The sequence below is a fragment of the Trachypithecus francoisi genome, unplaced genomic scaffold (genome assembly GCF_009764315.1).
Source record: "Trachypithecus francoisi isolate TF-2019V2 unplaced genomic scaffold, Tfra_2.0 Lachesis_group12, whole genome shotgun sequence".
In the NCBI taxonomy this organism is placed as follows: domain Eukaryota; kingdom Metazoa; phylum Chordata; class Mammalia; order Primates; family Cercopithecidae; genus Trachypithecus; species Trachypithecus francoisi.
In genome coordinates, this window is record NW_022681457.1 from 87853962 (window position 1) to 87873593 (window position 19632).

The following is a 19632-nucleotide window of genomic DNA, read 5'->3' on the forward strand; positions in this document are numbered from 1 at the left end:
AAGTTGGACAAAATAATGCCTTTTTCAGGGAAATCGTAACCAACGGTGAAATGTAGTATTTTCTGCCTTAACCAGAAACGAAGTGGAGAACTCCAGCCTTCCTGAAGCCCAGGAGAAAACACAGATCCAAACTCCCGGTGAAGGTCATATTGGCCAGTTGTCTTGCCACCGTAGGTACAGAATGCTCTGGATGCCTTGGTCTCCCGACCCCATTAAAACCAAAGAGCAGGAAGAACGGCAGGGAGGTTTCAAAGGCTCTGAGAGAACCTGGGGAAAGGGCTGGCCAGAAGGCCAATCACCTGTGGCCATGTGATTAGCTTTCTCACCAGCCCTTGGAATAATCATTGGCTACAAACACCTCAGTCCCCCAGCCATAACTCTCTCATCCAACTTGCCATCAAAAGTCAAAGGGAGATTCATCACCACCATTGACTTTGAGGTTCTTCCCAAGAATCCACTCCATCTCCAGAGACGAGTTCCAAAGGCATTTTGAGCAATGATAATGACTTTGGAGTGAGAACAGAACCTCCCAAAGCAATATACAGTCAAGCATCACTTAACAACAGGAATACATTCTGAGAAATGTCATTAGGCATTTTCACCGTAGTTGGAACATCATAGGCTATACTTCCACACACCTAGATGGTAGTGCCTACTACACACCTCAGCTATATGGTATGGCCTATTGCTCCTAGGTACAAACCTGTACAGCATGCTACTCTATTGAATACTGTAGACATTTGTGTATGGAAACTTATCTAAACATAGAAAAAGTGCAGCAAAAATAGTATTATAATCTTATGGGACCACTATTGTATATGCAGTCCACTGTTGACCAAGACAGTTAGGCAGCACATGACTGGACTTTGAAGGGACAGGACTTGGGGATGCCAAGTTCTGGAATCAAAGGGCCCTCTATATCTCTGTCACATCAACATTACAGAGAATCCTAGATCTTTAGGATTGAAGGGAACCTTTCAGGGTATCTCACTCAGGCTCCCACCCCACCAAAGGATCCTGTCTACAGCCCCAGCAAGAGCTCACTCAACTGGAAGCTCCATGACACCAGGGACTCAGTCTCTTGCTCACCACTCTATACCCTCCCTGATATTTCTTGTTTTTCTGCTTTCTTTTGTACACACCCTGAACTGAGAGGACTCCGGGAGCTGGGGTGGCGGCAGCTTACCCCATTCCTTCTTCTTCTGCCTTCAGCCAGGCAAATCCCAACTCACACATTCAGACATTTACAAAAGAAAGAGCCTTTATAATAGGCTGCTCCTCCTCCATCTTTCCCAGGTTCTGAAGGTCATCAAATCCTTCGACTCCAAGTGTCAATGATGGGGTGTGGGGGCTGGCTTTAGAAGGGGAAACATTGGGTGGGCAGTGTCAAAGTTGTGTTTCCCAGCTGCTCCCAGCCGGGAGCACCTGCAGAGCTGTCCAGAAGCTGCGATTCCACCCATACTAGCCCTTCCCTCCTTGACATCTGATTTTGACTGGATTGCTAGTTCCTGTTCTAAGATGAGTGAAGTCAGAGCTAGTGTTAGCAGATACCCTTATTAACAGTTTGATTAATGACCATCTCCCCTACTAGACTGTAAGCTCCATGAGGGCAGAAGTCATGTCTTTGGGTCAGCTCTGTATCCCTGGTGTCTGTTGAATTTCATGACACAATGAGTGGTTGAATGGAGTTGGACCAAGTCAGTGGATGGCCACCTAGAGGCATTGCCTTGGAAAGGGGTTTCAGAGGGAGGTTCCCCCCTTGCCGAGAAGGTCTTCAATGCTGGTTGTTAGACCCCAGCCTCCCTTTCTGTCCTGTCCCACGTGAGGAAGGGAAGTGATAACTTAGTTCACATTCTGAAATTTAAATATCCACAGAAGCCCCAGGGGCAGCCTCTCAGAGGGGAAGTTTATTAATTAACAAATATTCCAGAGACTGAGATAGGGCTTGGGGAAGGAGAAAAGAAGCAGAGACTCCGCCCCAGCTCCAGCCGCACTCAGGAACTCACAGGCACATAAGCAGGTCAGACACAAGATCACGTGGGGCACAGACCACCATTCAAGCAGAACAGAGCTGGCTTCATGGAAGTTGAGATGGAGGCTGCGAGGGAGGGTTTCTGGAAGAGGCAGGATGTGCAGAGGAAGGCAGACAGTGGTGGGAATGAGCCTACAGGAAGAGGACATCCTAAACAGTGTGGGATGTGCAGAGCATGGGGCTGAAGGAGGGACTGTGGTAAGCAGGAAGTGGTTTAATTGGGGCCTCGTTGGGGAGGATGCCAATGGGGTCCTGGAAAGAGGAGATGGGAATGAGGGAATCTAGATTTCTAATCAGGAAAAGCTCAGACCAAAGAATCGAACTTGAATTCTTCCCTTATTAAAATTGTGATGGGCTAAAATTTATTAACATAGCATTCCTAATATTACCCCACCCCCTTCTTTCCCACTCCACACCACCTCCTGTTAATAAGGGCCCTGGATTTGCTGCTTTTGTTTCCTTTCTTTTTTTTTTTTTTTTTTTATTTTTCGAAACAAGCTCTCACTCTGTTGCCCAGGCTGGAGTACTGTGGCACGATCACAGCTCACTGCAGCCTCTACCTCCCAGCCTCAAGCAGTCCTCCCACCCCAGCCTCCCAAGTAGCTGGGACTACAGGCACTTGCCACTGTACCCAGCTAACTTGTCAATTTTTTGTAGCGATGGAGTCTCACTATGAAATGTAGGCTATTCTCAAACCCCAGGGCTCAAACGATCCTCCCACCTCAGCCTCCCATAGTGCTGGGATTACAGGTATGAGCCACAGTACCCAGCCTGCCTGTCTAGTTTCTCCCAAGGAGGGCATTATCTTTGCCCAACTTGTGTTTGGAGGGCTTTTAGGATATATAGAATATCCAGAATGTGGTGAAGCAGTCGAGAAGTGGATGGGAGAGGAAAGCAGAATTAAATAGGCATTATGGTGCGTTCTGTGTCCTCTTTGTGGTTTTGAAAGACACAAATAAAAAGCATGAGCTATTTTTGAATGTTTTTGGGTTACTGAACTGTATTTATTTGACAAAGCACCATTTTGAGAAGGGAGCACGTGGGTTACAGCTTTAATAGAGTTCCATTCTCTGCATGTTTATTCCACCACTCTCTTCTTCAAGACCATGAGCTCTTAGAGAGCAGAGGTTAAGTTGAATTCATCATTGTCTCCCCAGCACCCTGACCTGGCCCTCAAGGAGGGTTAGTAAATGTGGAAACAGAAGAGCAGTTAGTGACCTGGGGCTGGGACAACTACTTCACCCTCATCTCTCCTCCAGCAAGGGTGTTCTGTCTCCCGCTATTCTGAGACTTTGCTCATAGTCTGTCTCTCTCTCTCTGTGTCTGATTTCAGAAGGCAGATCTGGCCGTGGCCCCCCTGACCATCACCCATGTTCGAGAGAAGGCCATCGACTTCTCCAAGCCCTTCATGACACTCGGTGTGAGCATCCTGTATCGAAAGCCCAATGGCACCAACCCCAGCGTCTTCTCCTTCCTCAATCCCCTGTCCCCAGACATCTGGATGTATGTGCTCCTCGCCTACCTGGGGGTCAGCTGTGTCCTCTTCGTCATCGCCAGGTAAGGCAATTCCTTGGCCAGATGTCGGGCCCAAGGTTGAAGGTTTAGGGGCCAGGCAGGTCCTTACCTCCTCAGCCCCTGGCACAGAAGGCCCAAGGCTCAGGCCACTGCTATGCCCACTCCTCTTCCACTCCCTATGGCTCAGATTCCTTTATATCCCTCAGGGAACTTTCCATGACTTGTCCCTCCCCACCCCCAGGCTTGAATCACCTGGTCGTCACCCTGGTCTGTGTCTATAACCCTGAGATGCGGCAGTTGCACCTCAGGTCCCATTAGCAGGCTTGAAGAGGTCAAGTGGTTGCCCAAAGCTGCACCACCTGAGTCAGGCACCTGGTGCAGCAGACTCAGGACATTGAGTGGCCCAGTGGGTAGCTTAGAACTTGGAAAACAGGATGTGTCTATCCAAGCCACAACAGCAGGAGGAACAGTGCCCAATAAACTCACACCATCCCCACATACAGAAACGAGGCACACATACACACATTCCTGTCTGGGCTCCGTGCTAGCAACATGCTTGCACATTTTGTTGTTCACATAAGTAGACATAGCACACCCTTGCTGGTGGGTGGTAGGAGGAGGTCACTAGGGGACAGGTTTTGCCCAGTGTTTGGTGAACACCCAGTGCTTGCCAAGCACTGTGCTCTGCACTTTACAGCCTCCCTTGGAGGGGAGACACCTGAGACTCAGAAAGTCTCACCACTTGCCAAGGCCATACAAGCAATAGGTGACACTTGCAGCATTTGACTGTGGGGGTCACCAAGCCTTTTATCTATGACCCACATCTCCGTCCAGTGGTCCGCCCCTGCCCCGGGTTGGTGGCTGCTGGGGCCTGCTCCCCACGGCTTTCCAGCGGAGCCCTCTGCCTTCTCTCTCCGGGCTCCAGCCCCAGCCCCTGATCTGGTCCTTTTTTTTTCTCTAAATCCTAACAAAGTGCAAAGAGAGACTTCTCTGGAGAGGCAATTTGAGATCCAACAACTTGGCGTTTTCAGCCTTTTTTTCTCTCCAGAGCCTTCCTTAAAAGCCGCCCTCCCCCCACTTCACTCCCTTCCGCTCCCTCCTCCCATACTGCGAGAGACTAAAGGGAAGGCTGTGAGTGATGCAATGTCCCGATCCCCAGGCCCTGTGCCGCCAGAGGCCTGGAGCTGCCGTGCTGGCCTCGCCCTGCCTGGTGGGCGCAGCAGCAGCCAAGGGCCTTCATTTATGCCTCTTGTCTCTAATGGTCTAACAAACCTTTGAAAGCCAGGAGCCACTCTCCAGAGCTCACACCATGATTTTAGCAGCTCCAGTGGTCCTCCCACCCCTTCGGGCTTTTCCAGCATCCGCTCAGCCCTTTTGATGTGTGTTCCATCCCCCTCTCATTCCTGGCCCTTCACCAGCACGCCTGCCTCCCACCCTGCCTCCAGGCTAGGAAGGTGGGAGCCTCCTTCCCAAGGTTAGGCTGGGAGACTTTCTAGAAGAGATGGATTTCCTAGAGCTGCTGGAATGATAGGAGACCCCTGAGAAGAGAGGAGAGGGAGAAGAGTTTTGGCCACAGAGCTAGGAAGAGCTTCAGAGTGCACTTGTCACCTCGCCCAGCACCCACACAACACCACTCATACCTCTTGAGATGGGTATAATTATCACCAGTTTATAGAAGCAGAAACTGAGGCTTGGAGAGGTTAAGTAATTGCCCAGAATCAGAAAGCATTTCTTTGGCAGAGTTGGGCTTCAAACCCAGACCGGTCCAACTTTATATCAAGGGTGGCAAACGCAAGTACCTGCCAGGGCCAAAGGGAGTGAAGCAGGCATAGTGATAGGCAGTGGAGAGTGGTAGGGACTAAGGCACCCTGGAGAGCTCACCCGGCTGAAGGGGGCAGCCGCTGCTCAGCTCCAACAGGTTGGACCAGGCAGAGATGCAGGGCCAATGTTGCAGAGCTCATGATTTTGAGAGAGAGATTTGGATTTTTATGTGATGTCTCTCGGTTTTTCTGTGTGGCCACTAGTTGAATTTTTTATAACACTGGCAGGATCAAGCACAACATATCTGTAGGGTGAATGCGGCCATCTCCCCTTCACTCCCGGTGACCATGCTGGCTGAAGGAGATCTGGACACAGCTGCCCACAGTTCTAAGAGATAGGGCCTGGGAAAGGTGGGCAGGTGTCCAGGTCCACTCTGGGACAACTCCAGGTTGGCACGGGACTGTCCATCTTGCACACTGGCCTGGCCTGGTCTGTTTGGCCCACATCTGGGGACCAGGCATTGCACAAGGCCTTTCGCTGCCACCAAGATATTCGACTTCATGCCTGGTGAGGTAGGAGGAAACAGGAAGGGAGCCTAGGGTGTGCTTTCTCACCACAGAGAGCAGGACAGTTGGCACTCGTGACAGGGGATGATCCTAAGTGCCTGACCCAGAAGGCAGGGCTGAGGGTGAGCAGCCCATCTAGCTCCTGGGAGCCACATTGCAGCCAAATCTGGGTTGAGTATCCCAAGGAAGCGAGAGCTTTGGCCACAGTGGATGCCCTGTCTACACCTCCACACTCCAGCTGGGGATGGAATGTCACCTTCTCTGTGGAGACAGAGTGTCTCCAGGTCAACTTCTAACTCCTGTTTACTCTCAAGACTGGAGAAGCTCTTGCAGCCACAAGCTACAAATCCAAGATCCGCCATTAACTCCAGGTGACACCTTCCCTCCTTGTCCGGCGACCATCCCACTCCTCTTCTCTCCTGTGGCCGAGGAGGGTTAGAGCCTGGACGCTCTGTCCCACTGACTGCAGGATCCTTGTGGCCTCTGCATCTGTAAAATGGGCACCCTGCAGGCTTTCACCTCTCAGGAGGTGGTGAGGACCCCAGCCTGTAACAGCATTTGATAGCCAAGAAGCCCATTCTAGAACCAGTTATTTTTATTATGATAAGCAGTTCCACCCCTGGAACTTCGTCCTGTTGAAACATCACCATTGAGCCACACTTTAGCATTCTCCCAAATCTAGAAAGCCTTTGCAGCCAAGCCCCAGAAGACAAGGCCACCCTTGGGCATCAGGGCCCGCAGAGGTGTGTCCAAGGATGCTTTTCCAGCAGAGTGCACCACAGTCGGAAAGAGAGGACAGCTTAAGTGCCCATCAGTCAAGGCATGGTTAGAGATACCTGCAGAGTGGTTACAGAGCATGAGGTAGATCTGGAAGAACTGACCTGAAAAGAGGCTGGTAACATTAAATGAAAAACAAAGTTCTTGGACAGTATAGTGGTATGATAGGGGTTTTTTTTTTTTTGTTAAAAGTATCATATATGTCATATATTTGTGTATGTGTGCCTGGTACATGTAAAGAGCAGGACTCGGGAGATCTCATCAGAAATCGGCTTTATTTTGTCTGCCTTCCACCTTCCAGGGTGTTCAGAGGTGGGTGCTCTTCCCACGGCCCCCTCCAGCAGGGCCTCCCTTCGTGGCCCACTACCCACTCAGCCCCTGGTCCTCCAGCGGCCTGTGCCCCATGGCCTCTCCCTGTTGGAATCCCATTGCCTTCTAGGATGGGAGTCAAAGTCGGCCTGGGCTGGATCTGTCTTCTGCATGGGTCCATCTGGGCCAGGGGAAGCACTGTGGACCCAGCGTCCTGAGGCCTGGTGGTGTCTGGGCCTGCAGGCCAATGTCGTGCAGCAGGGACTTGCCTGATTCCACTGACAGAGCACCCACCAGCCCAACCCCTGCCCTTCACCCTTCCCAGGTCCATCTGCTCAGTTACAGGGCCAGGCACTGAGCTGCCTCGCCCCCTGGGAAGCCCCTCTCCCTCGATGTGGTAGAGGAAGCGGGAGCTCTGGACACTCAACTCTCCAAAGGCTCTCTCCAAAAACCCTTCTCACAATAGCCTCTCATCTCTGCTTTCTCCATCCTAGATCTCTTCCCTGTGGATTTTAGAGCCTCTAACCAGTTTGTGGCCATTTCCTTTGAAGATCCCTGTCTTGGTTTGAAACCTTTCTTTAGGATTTCCTATTTGAGGGATCTTCCCGCTTCATGAAAATAAAATTGTTTCCACATGACCACTGGTAATCAATGTATAATATATTCCAGCTTTTAGAAGGGAGACAGAAAAGAAAGGTCGCAACATCACACTTAAAGGGCATTGCACTTAAAAATGAAACACGATTCCATTGGACTTGTCTCCCCTTCCAGATGTGTCCTCTCAGCATCCTAAAACCTCCCCCACAAACCTAGAGAAAATGTCCACTAGTGTGGGACTTTTTCCAGGGTCCTCTCAACCTCTCAAGCTTCTTTAAACAGAGATATCCTCAACTGGAACTCACGCAGTGAACAAAAACTCCCTTCAGTTCAGTCATCAGGACTCCTCTTCCTTAGAAGGCAGTAGGGGGCTTTAAGTAATCATTTTTTCCCTGTCATATATGTATTTGTATATTCAAAGACAAAAATCTAAAAAATTATATAACGCATTGTTCTCTCCGGGGGATAGGATGCTGGAGACATTCACTTTCAGATTGTATTCGTCTATACTGTCTGAATATTTTATAAAATGTGTCTTCTGCTTTTTTCCCTTTTTAAGGTTTTTTTATTATGCCCAAAACTCAAAAGCATGTTCCCACTTTTAAAAATTTATATAATACAGATAGAGCAATTGGCCTTCCTGAAATTCCTTCTGCTGTTTTGATGCCCCTCCCCAGAGGTAAACACTGATATTTTTTATCTAGAGACCCTTTCAGACCCTTTAGTATACATTTGCATATGAGTATACATAAAGCACTGAATAGTTATGTCTTTAGGAATCTGTTTATCTAAGTGTGGTCATATTGTTCTTATTTTCTATTGCTTTTAATACATTGCTTTTCATATTTTTATTGCTTAGATCTTCAACAATATGTGTTGAAGATCTTTCCCCGCCAGCACATCTCAAGTATCTCATTCTCTTTTAGCAGCCGCATAATATTTCACAGTACAGTGTGGCATAGTTTATTTAATCATTCCTTTATTGAAGGACATTTTGGTGGTTTCCAGTTTTTTGCGATGACAAACAATGCTTTGATAAACACCCTTGTGTGCTTCTCTTGATGCTCCTGTAAGAGTGCTTTTTCTGGGATGGATAATGAGTTGCAGAATTGGGAGGCTGAAGGGCATGTGCACTTTTAATTTTACGAGATGCTGGTGAATTACCTTTATAACCAGAAAAGGGCACTAACAATAAAGAACAAGAAGAAATTCCCCTGCCCTGCCTCCCAGCAGAACCATGAGGATATTGATACTGAGGCGGCTGGCACAGCTGTGTTTGCTAAACCACTGCCTGCTGGGGCATGGATGCTCCTTGTTTCCCAGGTGACTGTCCCTCTCCTCCTGTGCCAGGTTCAGCCCTTATGAGTGGTACGATGCTCACCCCTGCAACCCTGGCTCCGAGGTGGTGGAAAATAACTTCACTCTGCTTAACAGCTTCTGGTTTGGAATGGGATCCCTGATGCAACAAGGTATGCACCTCTCCCACGGCCTCCCTTTCCAGGGTCTCCTTTCCCCAGCAGGTCTTCAGCCTCTTTGGCATCAGCAGGGCCAGCCCATACTTCTAGGGGCAGCCTTAGACCCTGATGAGCCAGCAGAAGGTTGGAGACACAGAGATATCCAACCTTCTGTGCCCTTGCCCCAGACCCCCAACTTCCACCTCCACTCTGGCTGGAGCTGGCCAGGGTCTGAAGCTAAGAAAACCACCCAACCCAGGGCATGCAGGACACATCCCTCACCACCTGCTCCAGCTGAGGTGGACATAGAGCACCCTACTGGCTGCGGCTGACACTGCCCATGGCCTCATCACCACACAATCCAGCTGAGCAAGTTGAGCTGTGGATGGAAGGAGACCAGAGGCAGGGAGGCTGGGTGGGAGGCCACTGCAGGAATGAGGTGATAAGACCTGAGCCTGGTGGTGGCCCTGGGAGTGGAGGGCAGAAATGCACTAAAAGAGCTTCAGGATACACTGTGGATGGAACTCCATGGCCGCTTGGCTGTGAGGCTCCTGAGAGTAGGAAGGATCATGGCTGAGTTGGGGACTTCAGCCCAAGTGCTTCAAAGATGAGATACACAAAAGAATGCAATTCTCTTACATCCTCTGGAAGGAGGGCCAATGTGCTTTGGAAATATCTGCAGCTACTCAAATATCTCAGAAAGCAGAGCACCTGCTCTAACTGCCGGGAGTCAGATGCAGAGACAGTAGGGAGCAAGAGGGCAGGCACAGGGAGAGGGGATCACCAGCCAGGAAAGACCCCCAGGAAGGACACCACCCCCTGGTCCTGCTGGCCACAAGCCATGTGCTCACTGCCTCTGCCGGTGGAGTCCCATGTCCAGAGTCTCTTATCTTAGGGAGTGCAGACAAGTGTCTACCTGTTAGAGTTTCACTGAGCAACCTACCTAGGGGGCAGGCAGGGAAGGGGCTTCAAGGGACAGAGAAAATGTCTTTGTCCCTCAGTCATCTGTGTATAACCTTCACAAACCCTGGTCCTCAGTAGACATCCATCAGTAAATGCCAAACAAATGAGCGAATGGCATTATCCCAGTGTGTCCTGGGCACCCACTACATGCCAGGCTCTGTGCTGGGTACTTGAATGAAGGAGGAGAGGAAAAAAGTAAATCTGTCCCACATGCGAGAAACCTCTCGGCCATGGCAGAGGCCAGGGCAGGGACTTGGGCAGAGGTCTGGCAAGCCTGGCAGAACTCACCAATCAGGTGACTCAAATAAGCTGCTCCCTCTCTGAGAGCCTCCCAAAGCCTGGTTTGGAGCAATCAGGGGAGGCTGGGAGTGTCCAGTTTGGGAGGGGACACGGAGCCTCAGTGGTCTCTAGCAACTAGGAAGTGACAGGCAACTTTCAAGGGAAGTGCCTCAATCTGTCCTTGCTATTAATGCGTGTCCTGGAGCCTCACCTTGCTTTTTTGTCCATCATCTTTGTTCGGTGACAGTTGGGAAAGACCTGGAAGCCCCTCAATGCAGTAATAGCTTCTCCTCTTCCACCTCCTGCTGCTATTCAGAGCACTGGCCCCTGATGTATTCTCGGTGTGGTTTTGATTAGGAGGGAGAAAAATAGTTATGTATTTGAAAAACTGTCCCTTGAGTGACTTCTTTGAGGAAAAAAAAATCATCCATATCAAAGCAGACGCTTTTCAGATTGCAGGTCCAAATATTCTGGAAAGTTCAGGAGTCACTCGCAATTTAAATCTCTTGAAAGCCAACTAGTTAATTACTTCAGTTAGAAGGTATCATCTCTACTGTGCTCCACACCTAAGGTTGGGGAAGAAAAGTGATATATTTCGGCAAAGAGCTTCAAAACGTGTTGATTTTTTTTTCCCCTCCTGCAAAGCACCGCATAGCAATCTTGTATTTGTATACCATTTGTATTTCCAATGCAATTTCTTCTCAAATTATATCATTGCAGCACCACAGTATTTATGTGAGGCTGGGACAGAGGAAGGACAATTCTTCATGTTTTGCAGAATTTTTCAGAGAGGGGAAGTATCAGGCATAAGATCACACTGAGAGTTGGGAGCAGGATTCACTCAAGAACCCAGGGGTCCTGACTCCCAGGTGTTCTTAAGCTGGGACCACATAAGTGGTCTATGGTTAGGCATCTGAGGTTTTGATGAGCCTGTGAAATGTGAATGTATGTTGTTCTAGAAGAGCGATTCTTAAATTTCAGCTGCGTCAGAATCATCTGGAGAGATTACTCAAAACATATTGCTGGTTCCCACCCTCAGAAATTACTGATTCAGTGAGTGCTGGGGAGAGGCCCAAGAATGTGCATTTCTAACAAATTCCAGGTGATGATGTTGCTGCTGGTCCAGGGACTACACTTTTGAGAACCACTGGTCTTGGGAAAGGGCCTTAGCTTTCATTAGAGTATCAGAGGAATCCATAACCTAGGGGACTTGAGCAGCGCTAGTCTGGATTTTGTAAGGGACTGCCTATATCCTCTCTTCGCCCAGGGTCTGAGCTGATGCCCAAAGCCCTGTCCACACGCATCATTGGTGGCATCTGGTGGTTCTTCACGCTCATCATCATCTCTTCCTACACGGCCAACCTGGCTGCCTTTTTGACCGTGGAGCGCATGGAATCACCCATTGACTCTGCTGACGACCTGGCCAAGCAAACCAAAATCGAGTATGGGGCTGTCAAGGACGGGGCCACCATGACCTTCTTCAAGGTGAGGCCCTCTCTATCCTATTGCAGCACCATGAGCTGATCCTCTCCAGACCCTTTACTGAGCAGAAGAGGAAAGGGCATCTCTGCCCTTCCCTAACCACGCATGGCCAATGGGTCAGAATCCCCCAGGCCTCAGCCCCACCTTGTTTGGACTAGTCGACTTTGGGGAGCTGTGGTGATGTGGCCCAAATGGGTTGACCTCAACACGAATCCTAGAAGTTTCTGTGCCTGAGATGAGCAATGTGAATGTGTTATGATTCCTTAAGTCATAAGAAGGAGATAGGTGGAGAGAGGGGCCTGGAGAAGGGGGAAACAGGGGAGGAGCGGCCCAGACACACAGGCCCTGGGGGCTCCCTGCCTTAGCTTCAGATCTCAATGCCATCCATCTCGAGGAAGCTAGCTTGAGGTTGGGGAGATGGCAGCAGGGCCAAATCCTGAGAGGAAGGGAGGAGATTTAGAACTTGAACAAGTGTTTACAGACATTACTGAGCATGTTACATTCTAAGAATGCTGGTGTCAGCAGATAAAGTCCCTGTCACCTGCTCAAGTGACTGTTCTAATGGGTATCTGGCCATGATTTCATTGCTCCTCCTGCTCTGTGAAGTGTTGGCTCAGTGCCCTAATGTTTTCCACTTTCTACTGAAGTAGCTGAGGGCTTAGGAGACTCTGGCTGGCCCCGAGAACCAAAAGCTGCAAAGGTTCTCCCAGAAATTAAAGTAGTAATAACAGTAGCTACTGCCACTGAGATCTCATAGTAGGCCAAGCCTGTAGTAAATGCTGGGCCTCATTTAATCTTCGTGACAAATCCTGGGAGGCTGATACTCGAATTATTTCTACTTTCCACATGTGGTAACTGAGTCCCAGAGCAGCTAAGTGGCTTGTCCAGGACGCCCAGCTGGAGGAGCCAGGTGATAAACAGGCTTGCCTTCCTCGAAGCCCCTGTTTTAGGCCAGTGGTTCTTAGACCTGGGTGTGCATTCAGATCACCTGGAAGACTTGTTGAAACACAGCTTGCAGGCCAGGCACAGTGGCTCAGCCTATAATCCCAGCACTTTGGGAGGCCATGGTGAGCAGATCACGAGGTCAGGAGTTCGAGACCAGCCTGGTCAATATGGTGACACCCCATCTCTACTAAAAATACAAATTACAGGTGGCGCCGCACCTGTAATCCCAGTTACTGGGGAGGCTGAGGTAGAAAAATCGCTTGAACCCGGAGGCGGAGGTTGCGGTGAGCTGAGATCGCACCACCGCATTCCAGCCTGGGTGATAGAGCAAGACTCCATCTCAAAAACTAAAATAAAATAATAAGAAAGAAACACAGCTTGCAGGCCCCAACCTCAGAGTTTCTGATTCAGGAGGTCTAGATGGGGCCGAGAATGCATTTCTAAAAAGTTCCAAAGTGTTGCTGTGGCTGCTGGTCCAGGCTCCATGCTTGGAGAACCACTGCTCCAATTGTTTCTCAGAAATGACTAGGATTTAGGAACTCTGTGGCTGCAGGCCCACTTATTTATATGTTTATCTGTTAATCAACTGCTCTCAATCAACCTGGAATGGAAGCCTGGCATATTTTCCTTTCCTCTGGGCTCTGATTCCCCATCACCCAGCCCCTGCCTCCTCCTAGCTAAGCCTCTGAATGATAGATGGAGCCTCTAGTGGGACCTGAGTGAAAAGAGAAGGAAAGAGTTGGGTGGGAAAGCCTTCTACCTCCTGAACACTGCAGTCCCCCAGCACTCTCTCCCCTCCCTGCTGCCCAGCCCCCACCATGTCCCTCTTTGAGGTTGGAAACAGCCTTGTAGTGAAGAGACAGTGAGGGAGGAAAGGAGCTTCCCTCTTGGATGTTGCCAAGAGGGATGTTGGTTGACTTGCTTAAGAGGTCACTACTGTGTATTTAGAGTGAGGGGAAGACAATGGCATTATCAAAGGCATGTTGGGGGCACTATGGGACTCTGTATGTGTTCCCGCCTGAGTGAGTAGGTGAGGATGTGTATACATGCATGGCTTCACATGTGCATGTAGCAGTAAATAATATGTGGGAATGTGCATGTGTGTGTGTGCACACATGTGCCTGTGCACAACTCTGCCTGTGTGGGGACATGTGTGTATTTGTGCCTGGACATGTGTCTGCATCTATGTGTATGTGTGCTTGAACATACGGGTGATGCATATCTGTGATCTGAGCATGTGGACATGTGCCAGTGAATGTGTACAAGTGTGTACCAGAAGGTCTACATGTATATGTGTACAGAGAAAATACATGTGTCTGTCTGCTTGGATATCCGCATGGGTATGTCTAGATAAGTGGAGGGCAGATGGGCCTGTGTGTGTGTAATGGCCCGCTTATGCATGATGCATGTGTGTGTATACTAGCCTTTGTGTGTGTATGCCTGTGTAATGGCCTATGCATGCATGAATCTCTGTGTGTCTGTATAATGGCCTGTGCATACATATGTATCTGCGTGTGCGTGTATAATGATCCATGCACGTATATATGTCTGCATGTATGTGTGTATAATGGCCCATGTATGCATATGTGTCTCTGTATGGTGGTGGGGGGTCTGCGTATGTGTATAATGGTCCATGCATGCGTACGAATGTGTCTCTGGGTGTGTGTGTGTGCATAATGGACTGTGCATGCATATGTGTCTCTGTGTGTGTGTGTGTGTGTGCACACATGCTTGCCTGCTCATGCCTATCCCCAGGCTGTGGCCCAGCCCTTTGACTGTGCCAGAGCATCTCTCATGCATAACGCATGAGCCCATCTCTAAGCAGGGCTCCCGATCAAAGGAAAATGGCATAAATAAGCCTGGTGCAGGCTCATTGCTGCTGATTGGATGTCCTTGCCTCCCTCCATGCTAAGATGCTCAGATTGGCTTCCCAGAACCTAGTCCCAGCTCCCCACTGAGCTGCTGCCCTCAGCATCAAGCAGCACCTCCCACAGCCTCCTCTGCCCTCACCCACCTTCCCTGCAAATGGCACAGTGAGGAGGGCAGAGGAGAGAGACAAATGCTGTCACCTAGCTGGGATGCTGGGGCTTCATGGGCCCATGCTCACAGGAGTCTGTGGGTCAGAAACAACAACTCCACACCCCCTGCATAACCAGCTCCACTTTATTGCTCTCCCTATGGTCAATTAATTCCTCTTTATGCCTGGCCACATTGTCTCCTGCCTTATTTCAAGTGAAGTTCTCCTTGCCCAGGTTCCCTGTCATCAGCAGCAGCAATGGGACTGTTACTTATGGGCGAAGAGCCTGAATGTAGATACATTAACTTGCCCCCACCTCAGATGATGAGCTAGAAGCCCCACTACCCCCTGCCCCCGCTGAAGGTCCCTGGATGAACCAATTCCCTGCCTTGCCACCCCCTTGCCCTCTGTAATTGGACTTCCCAATTAGACCTTCCTCCAGACCAGGTGATAGCCTCCTGGTTAGCACAGAATGTTTGCAGGTTAGAGCTGGAAGGAGACCTGAGATTAACCTAGAGAAACAGGCCCAGCCCATTATCACACAGCAGATCAGTGGTGGGGCCGGTTACAAGGTCAGACATTCTGTCTTCACGCACAGTGCCCTCCCCTACATCCACTCTAGGGTCTTCTCCTTGAGAGGTGGTCCTCTCCTGCCCATAAGAGTATATGGCAAGGCTGCACTACTATTGAACAGGAGGCAGCTCCAGGAGGAGCCATCAGATGTCTGGGAGACATTGGCAAAGTCAACAATAACAGTAACACTTAATGAACACTTTGTGCCAGGCACCATTCCAAACACTTTACCTGTATTTGCTTATTACATCCTCAATAGCAGCCCTGGAAGGTAGATTATTATTATCATCTCCATTTGACACGTGATGAAAGGAAGGCTCAGCGAGGCTAACTGACTTGCCTAAAGTCCCACAGCTAGTGAAATGCAGGACTGGAATTTGAACCCAAGCAGCCTGGCTCTAGTGCCTATGCTCTTGGTCACTGTGTTCATATGGCTTCTCTAAGGACCCAGCCACAGTCCTCAGGAGGCATTTGGGGAAAAGTGAAGCTACAGTCATTTGACCACATACCCAGCCCTGCACAGTCCTGGCACATCGTAGTTGCTCTAATAATACATGTTGAGTGGATGTTGTTGTTGAGTGAAAGGATGGGATTTAAAGATGGCAGCAGCCAAGTGGCACAAGTGCAGGAGACAATATCGAGGACTAAGAACCGAGCGGGCAGCCTTTATTGAAGGTCCAGAGTGCAGGACAGATGAACTTGATTTCTATGGTTAGCATGTTCCTGGTTAAGCAGCACACAGTCTTAAAAAACACCCTGACTGAGAGTAGAACTCACAAGGGAGAGAAAACCTGTTCTGTCCAAAGACAACAGCGGCAGGAAGCGGGACACTGGGCTCTCGGGGGTCTCTCGATCCCTCGCCCCCACCCTGCAGCCCCATCATTCCAAAGGAAATTTCATTTGAAGAGTTGTCAGGGAGCAGCAGACATCACAAACAGCGTCTCCTGTGTTGTCCTTCCTCCGTCTTGGAAGATAAAAATTAATTAGGAGATGAAAAAGGAGGCCTTTGAAAGCACTGTTTGGCTATAAAAATATGTAGGCAAAATGTAAAGGAGAACATTGGGAAAGCGTGTTCTTTGTGGGGAAGGCCACACAGCTTTGATGAGACAGGAAGTTGGAAGACAGCTTTTCCAAGCACTTAGACCTTTTTCAGTGCTGGCGGTGGGGGAGCACATAACAGGTGAGAGGGATAGTAGCTTAGGGAAGGAGTGGGAACTAGGGGCCCGAGAATGCCAGGTTCCCTGGGCCCGTGGCCATTGTCAGGCCCTCCCCCTTGCACAGCTTCAGTCCTAGCATCTGACCTGGGCATGCTCTCAGAGAAGTCGCCCGGCCCACCCCCTGCCTCCCAGCTACATGACAGACTCTTCCCTGAGCTGGAGGGCCTAGGAAGATGCTCCTCAAACTCAGCTTCCAGCTTCTCCTGACCCATCTGCTGGCCTCTCTCACATACAGCCTTAGCCCTGCCTTCAAGCAGAAGCAGGTAGGGGGACCAAAACGTAATGCCCAGGCAAAATTCACTGTGGTGCCGCCTGTCATCATCAAGTTACATCAGTTTTAAAGTCAGACAGACCAGGATTTGAGTCTGGGTGATGTCTCTGCTGGTGACCTTAGGCAAGTCACTTCACTTCTCTGGGCTTCCATATGCTCCCCTGTATGACATAGATACTTATTTTCACCATGCAGCAATTGGCAAGAGGTTTCAGTGAGCTCCTGTATGTACAGTGGTTAGCCCAGATCCAGGCATACAGGAGGACTTAGGTCAAAGGCTTTCTCTTCTGCTGAGCCCTCCGGTTGGCTGAACACAAGCCAAAGAAGCAGGCTGGACACTTTCCTCTTGCCCCGAAGTTCCCTCCTGGGGCAGATTACTTAACCAGAGCACACTGGAGATGACCAGCTAATGGGCACCCACTTTGTGGAGCTCTTGAGATTATTAAATGGGATAATTCGTGTATTTACCTCACAGCATTACCTGGCACAAAGTAGGCATGCAGTGAATGCTAACTTTTTATTGTTTACTGTTGCAGACTGGTGATACACAGGCCTGTGCAGCCCACAGATGTGATTTGGAGGGGCCACACATCGCTTATTAATATATGCATATTTTTTAAAAACATCAATTGCAGCAGTTCTCAGCAGCTAAGAGGCAATGTTTATCTCCAGTTTACAGACTCCCACCCAGCCTTCTTTAGTTACTTCAATACCCTGCCTGGCCCCTGTCAGCATTTGAGTTTTTACCCCTTTAAGTGCCATAGCAACTCAGCACTATAGAGAATTTTCTCCCCAGTTTCTAGATGAGAAAACTGGGCCTTAAGGAGAATTAAGCAGCCTTAAAGGAAAAGAGTGACTCCGGCCACCTATAGAGCCTTAGAGGCGGGCTCTGGATTAAACACTTCACACACTTTGTCTTGTTGAATGTTCACGATAACCCTAAGTAGCAGGTACTCTTACAACACCCGTTTTACAGATATGGAAAGTGAAGCTCAGAGAGGTGATGTCACTTGCTTGTGGTCACAGAAGAAGCTGGCATTTGAGTCCAAGCTGGTGTGACACCAGAGTGTAGTAGAGCTGACCCCTCTCACTACCTCCACCCCCAGCCTGCAGCCCCCCACAAGCAAGCCTCAGGCATGTGCAGCCAACAGAGGCCGCTGCCAGGATGGGGGGTGAGCAAGGAGCTAGACTGTCCTTACGAGGGGGCCTGTAGCAGCTGGCAGAGGCAGTGGACTCCAAAGAGGCCTCCTGTCTCCATAGAAATGACCCAAGAGAAATGATTAACTGCTCAAGTCCATGGATCCAGTAAGGCCAAAGATTCCACACTCAGAGATAAGAAAGCCATTTAATATGGAAGAAGATCTCCTTTCCAGTATGGAAAACACCCAAGGTCTTGTATGCAATCCCATTGCTACTGCATCTCTGCGCACATTCCCTGAAACTCAGCTCCCTTTTAAATTGCTATATATAGAGAGAGACTTATATACATTCTCTTGTACAGAAATGTTAAATTCTCAAGATTAAGTATCTTCAGTCAGGGAAAATCAATTTGCTTCTTTGAGGAGGCTGGAATTGAAAGTCGTGAGCCTGAAATTTACTTTCTTGCCAATTTTACTGATAAAAAAAGCATCTCTGTCCTGGCACACCGCCGTGTATTGGTTGTTCCAGATGATTCCATTAGTTGATTTGGGTGACTAGCCCTGAAACAACCCTTATTAAGGTTCTCTCCAGGGCCAAGACAGGCAGGATGACACAGGAGCTGTAGGTATGTGGCACTTTATTCCCTGGGGTGGTGATGATAGCTCTGGCCAGTGATGGGAACTCAGGCCTGTGCTGGCAACTCTTTCAGAGATGGGCCCTGGATTTATCTATCCCTGCCTAGACATGCCAGAAGGAACCTTTTCAGGGTTGTGCCCCAGAATCACTGAACTACTCAAGAACAGAAGGACAGCACTTAAGGGGAAGCAGAGACCATGAGCAGATGGGGTCGAGAATGGGGGCCCCAAGATAGAAGAGGAGGGCAGTGGGGACCATTCTAGGAAAGCAGATTTCAGACACATCTCCCTGAAGGTGATAGAGATAATAATTTAGTTGGTACTGGAGCCAGGAGTCTCTTAAAATTAACGTCACAGCCAGCTTCATGCCTTGTTTTCACCTTCCATCTCCACTGGCCCAAGCTCTCTGTTGTCCTTTCCCATCTTCCTCATTCAGTTCCTTTACCCGCTGGTGCCTTTCTTGTGTCTTTCCTCAGAGCCCATCTACCTCAACACTCCCTTCAGCCCCCAACCGAATTTTCTGTCTCCATCTATGGTGTTGTGTTACTGGAAAGAGCATATGGTTTGGTGTCAGGCAGGCTTGTATATAAGAGGAATAAAGTGTTGGGGTATGGGGAGGATACAAGGAGGAGTTTAGAGAAAGAGAAGTTCTTATCCCATTCTGAGACAGAAGGAGTAGGTGGGGCTTCCTGAGTGATTCATTGTCAAGTTACTTTTCTCAGGACTTGAGATTTATTGGATGGATGACTGAGAGGGTGGGTGACATGGGAGAGTGGGTGGGTAAGATGGGTGAGGAGGAGAAAGGGATGGATGATTGGGGGATGGATAGGTAGGTAAGAGAACAGATGGATGGATGGATAGATAGATGGTTGGATAGATGGTTAAATGGATGGATAGATAAGTAATGGGTGGATAGTCAGAGTAGTTGAATTAACTAGTGTGTAGATGGTGTGTGGATGGTAGCATGATCAGATAAGTTAGTGGATGGGTGGGTGAGTGGTTGGATGGATGGATGATGGGTGCGTGGATGGGTAGGTGGGTGGATGGATGGATGGATGGATCGATGGGTGAATGGATGGGTTGACGGGTGGATGGAAGG

At 49.4% G+C, this 19632-nt stretch overlaps 1 protein-coding gene across 1 annotated transcript in view; it reads left to right on the top strand.

Annotated features, from left to right (window-relative positions):
* Positions 1–19632, top strand: part of GRIK3 (glutamate ionotropic receptor kainate type subunit 3) — a 238139-nt gene that overhangs the window by 205985 nt on the left and 12522 nt on the right. The window contains exons 11-13 of the mRNA XM_033227086.1: positions 3366–3589; positions 8908–9026; positions 11521–11738. Coding sequence (XP_033082977.1) covers positions 3366–3589; positions 8908–9026; positions 11521–11738 — 561 coding nt within the window. The remainder of the gene's footprint in view (positions 1–3365; positions 3590–8907; positions 9027–11520; positions 11739–19632) is intronic.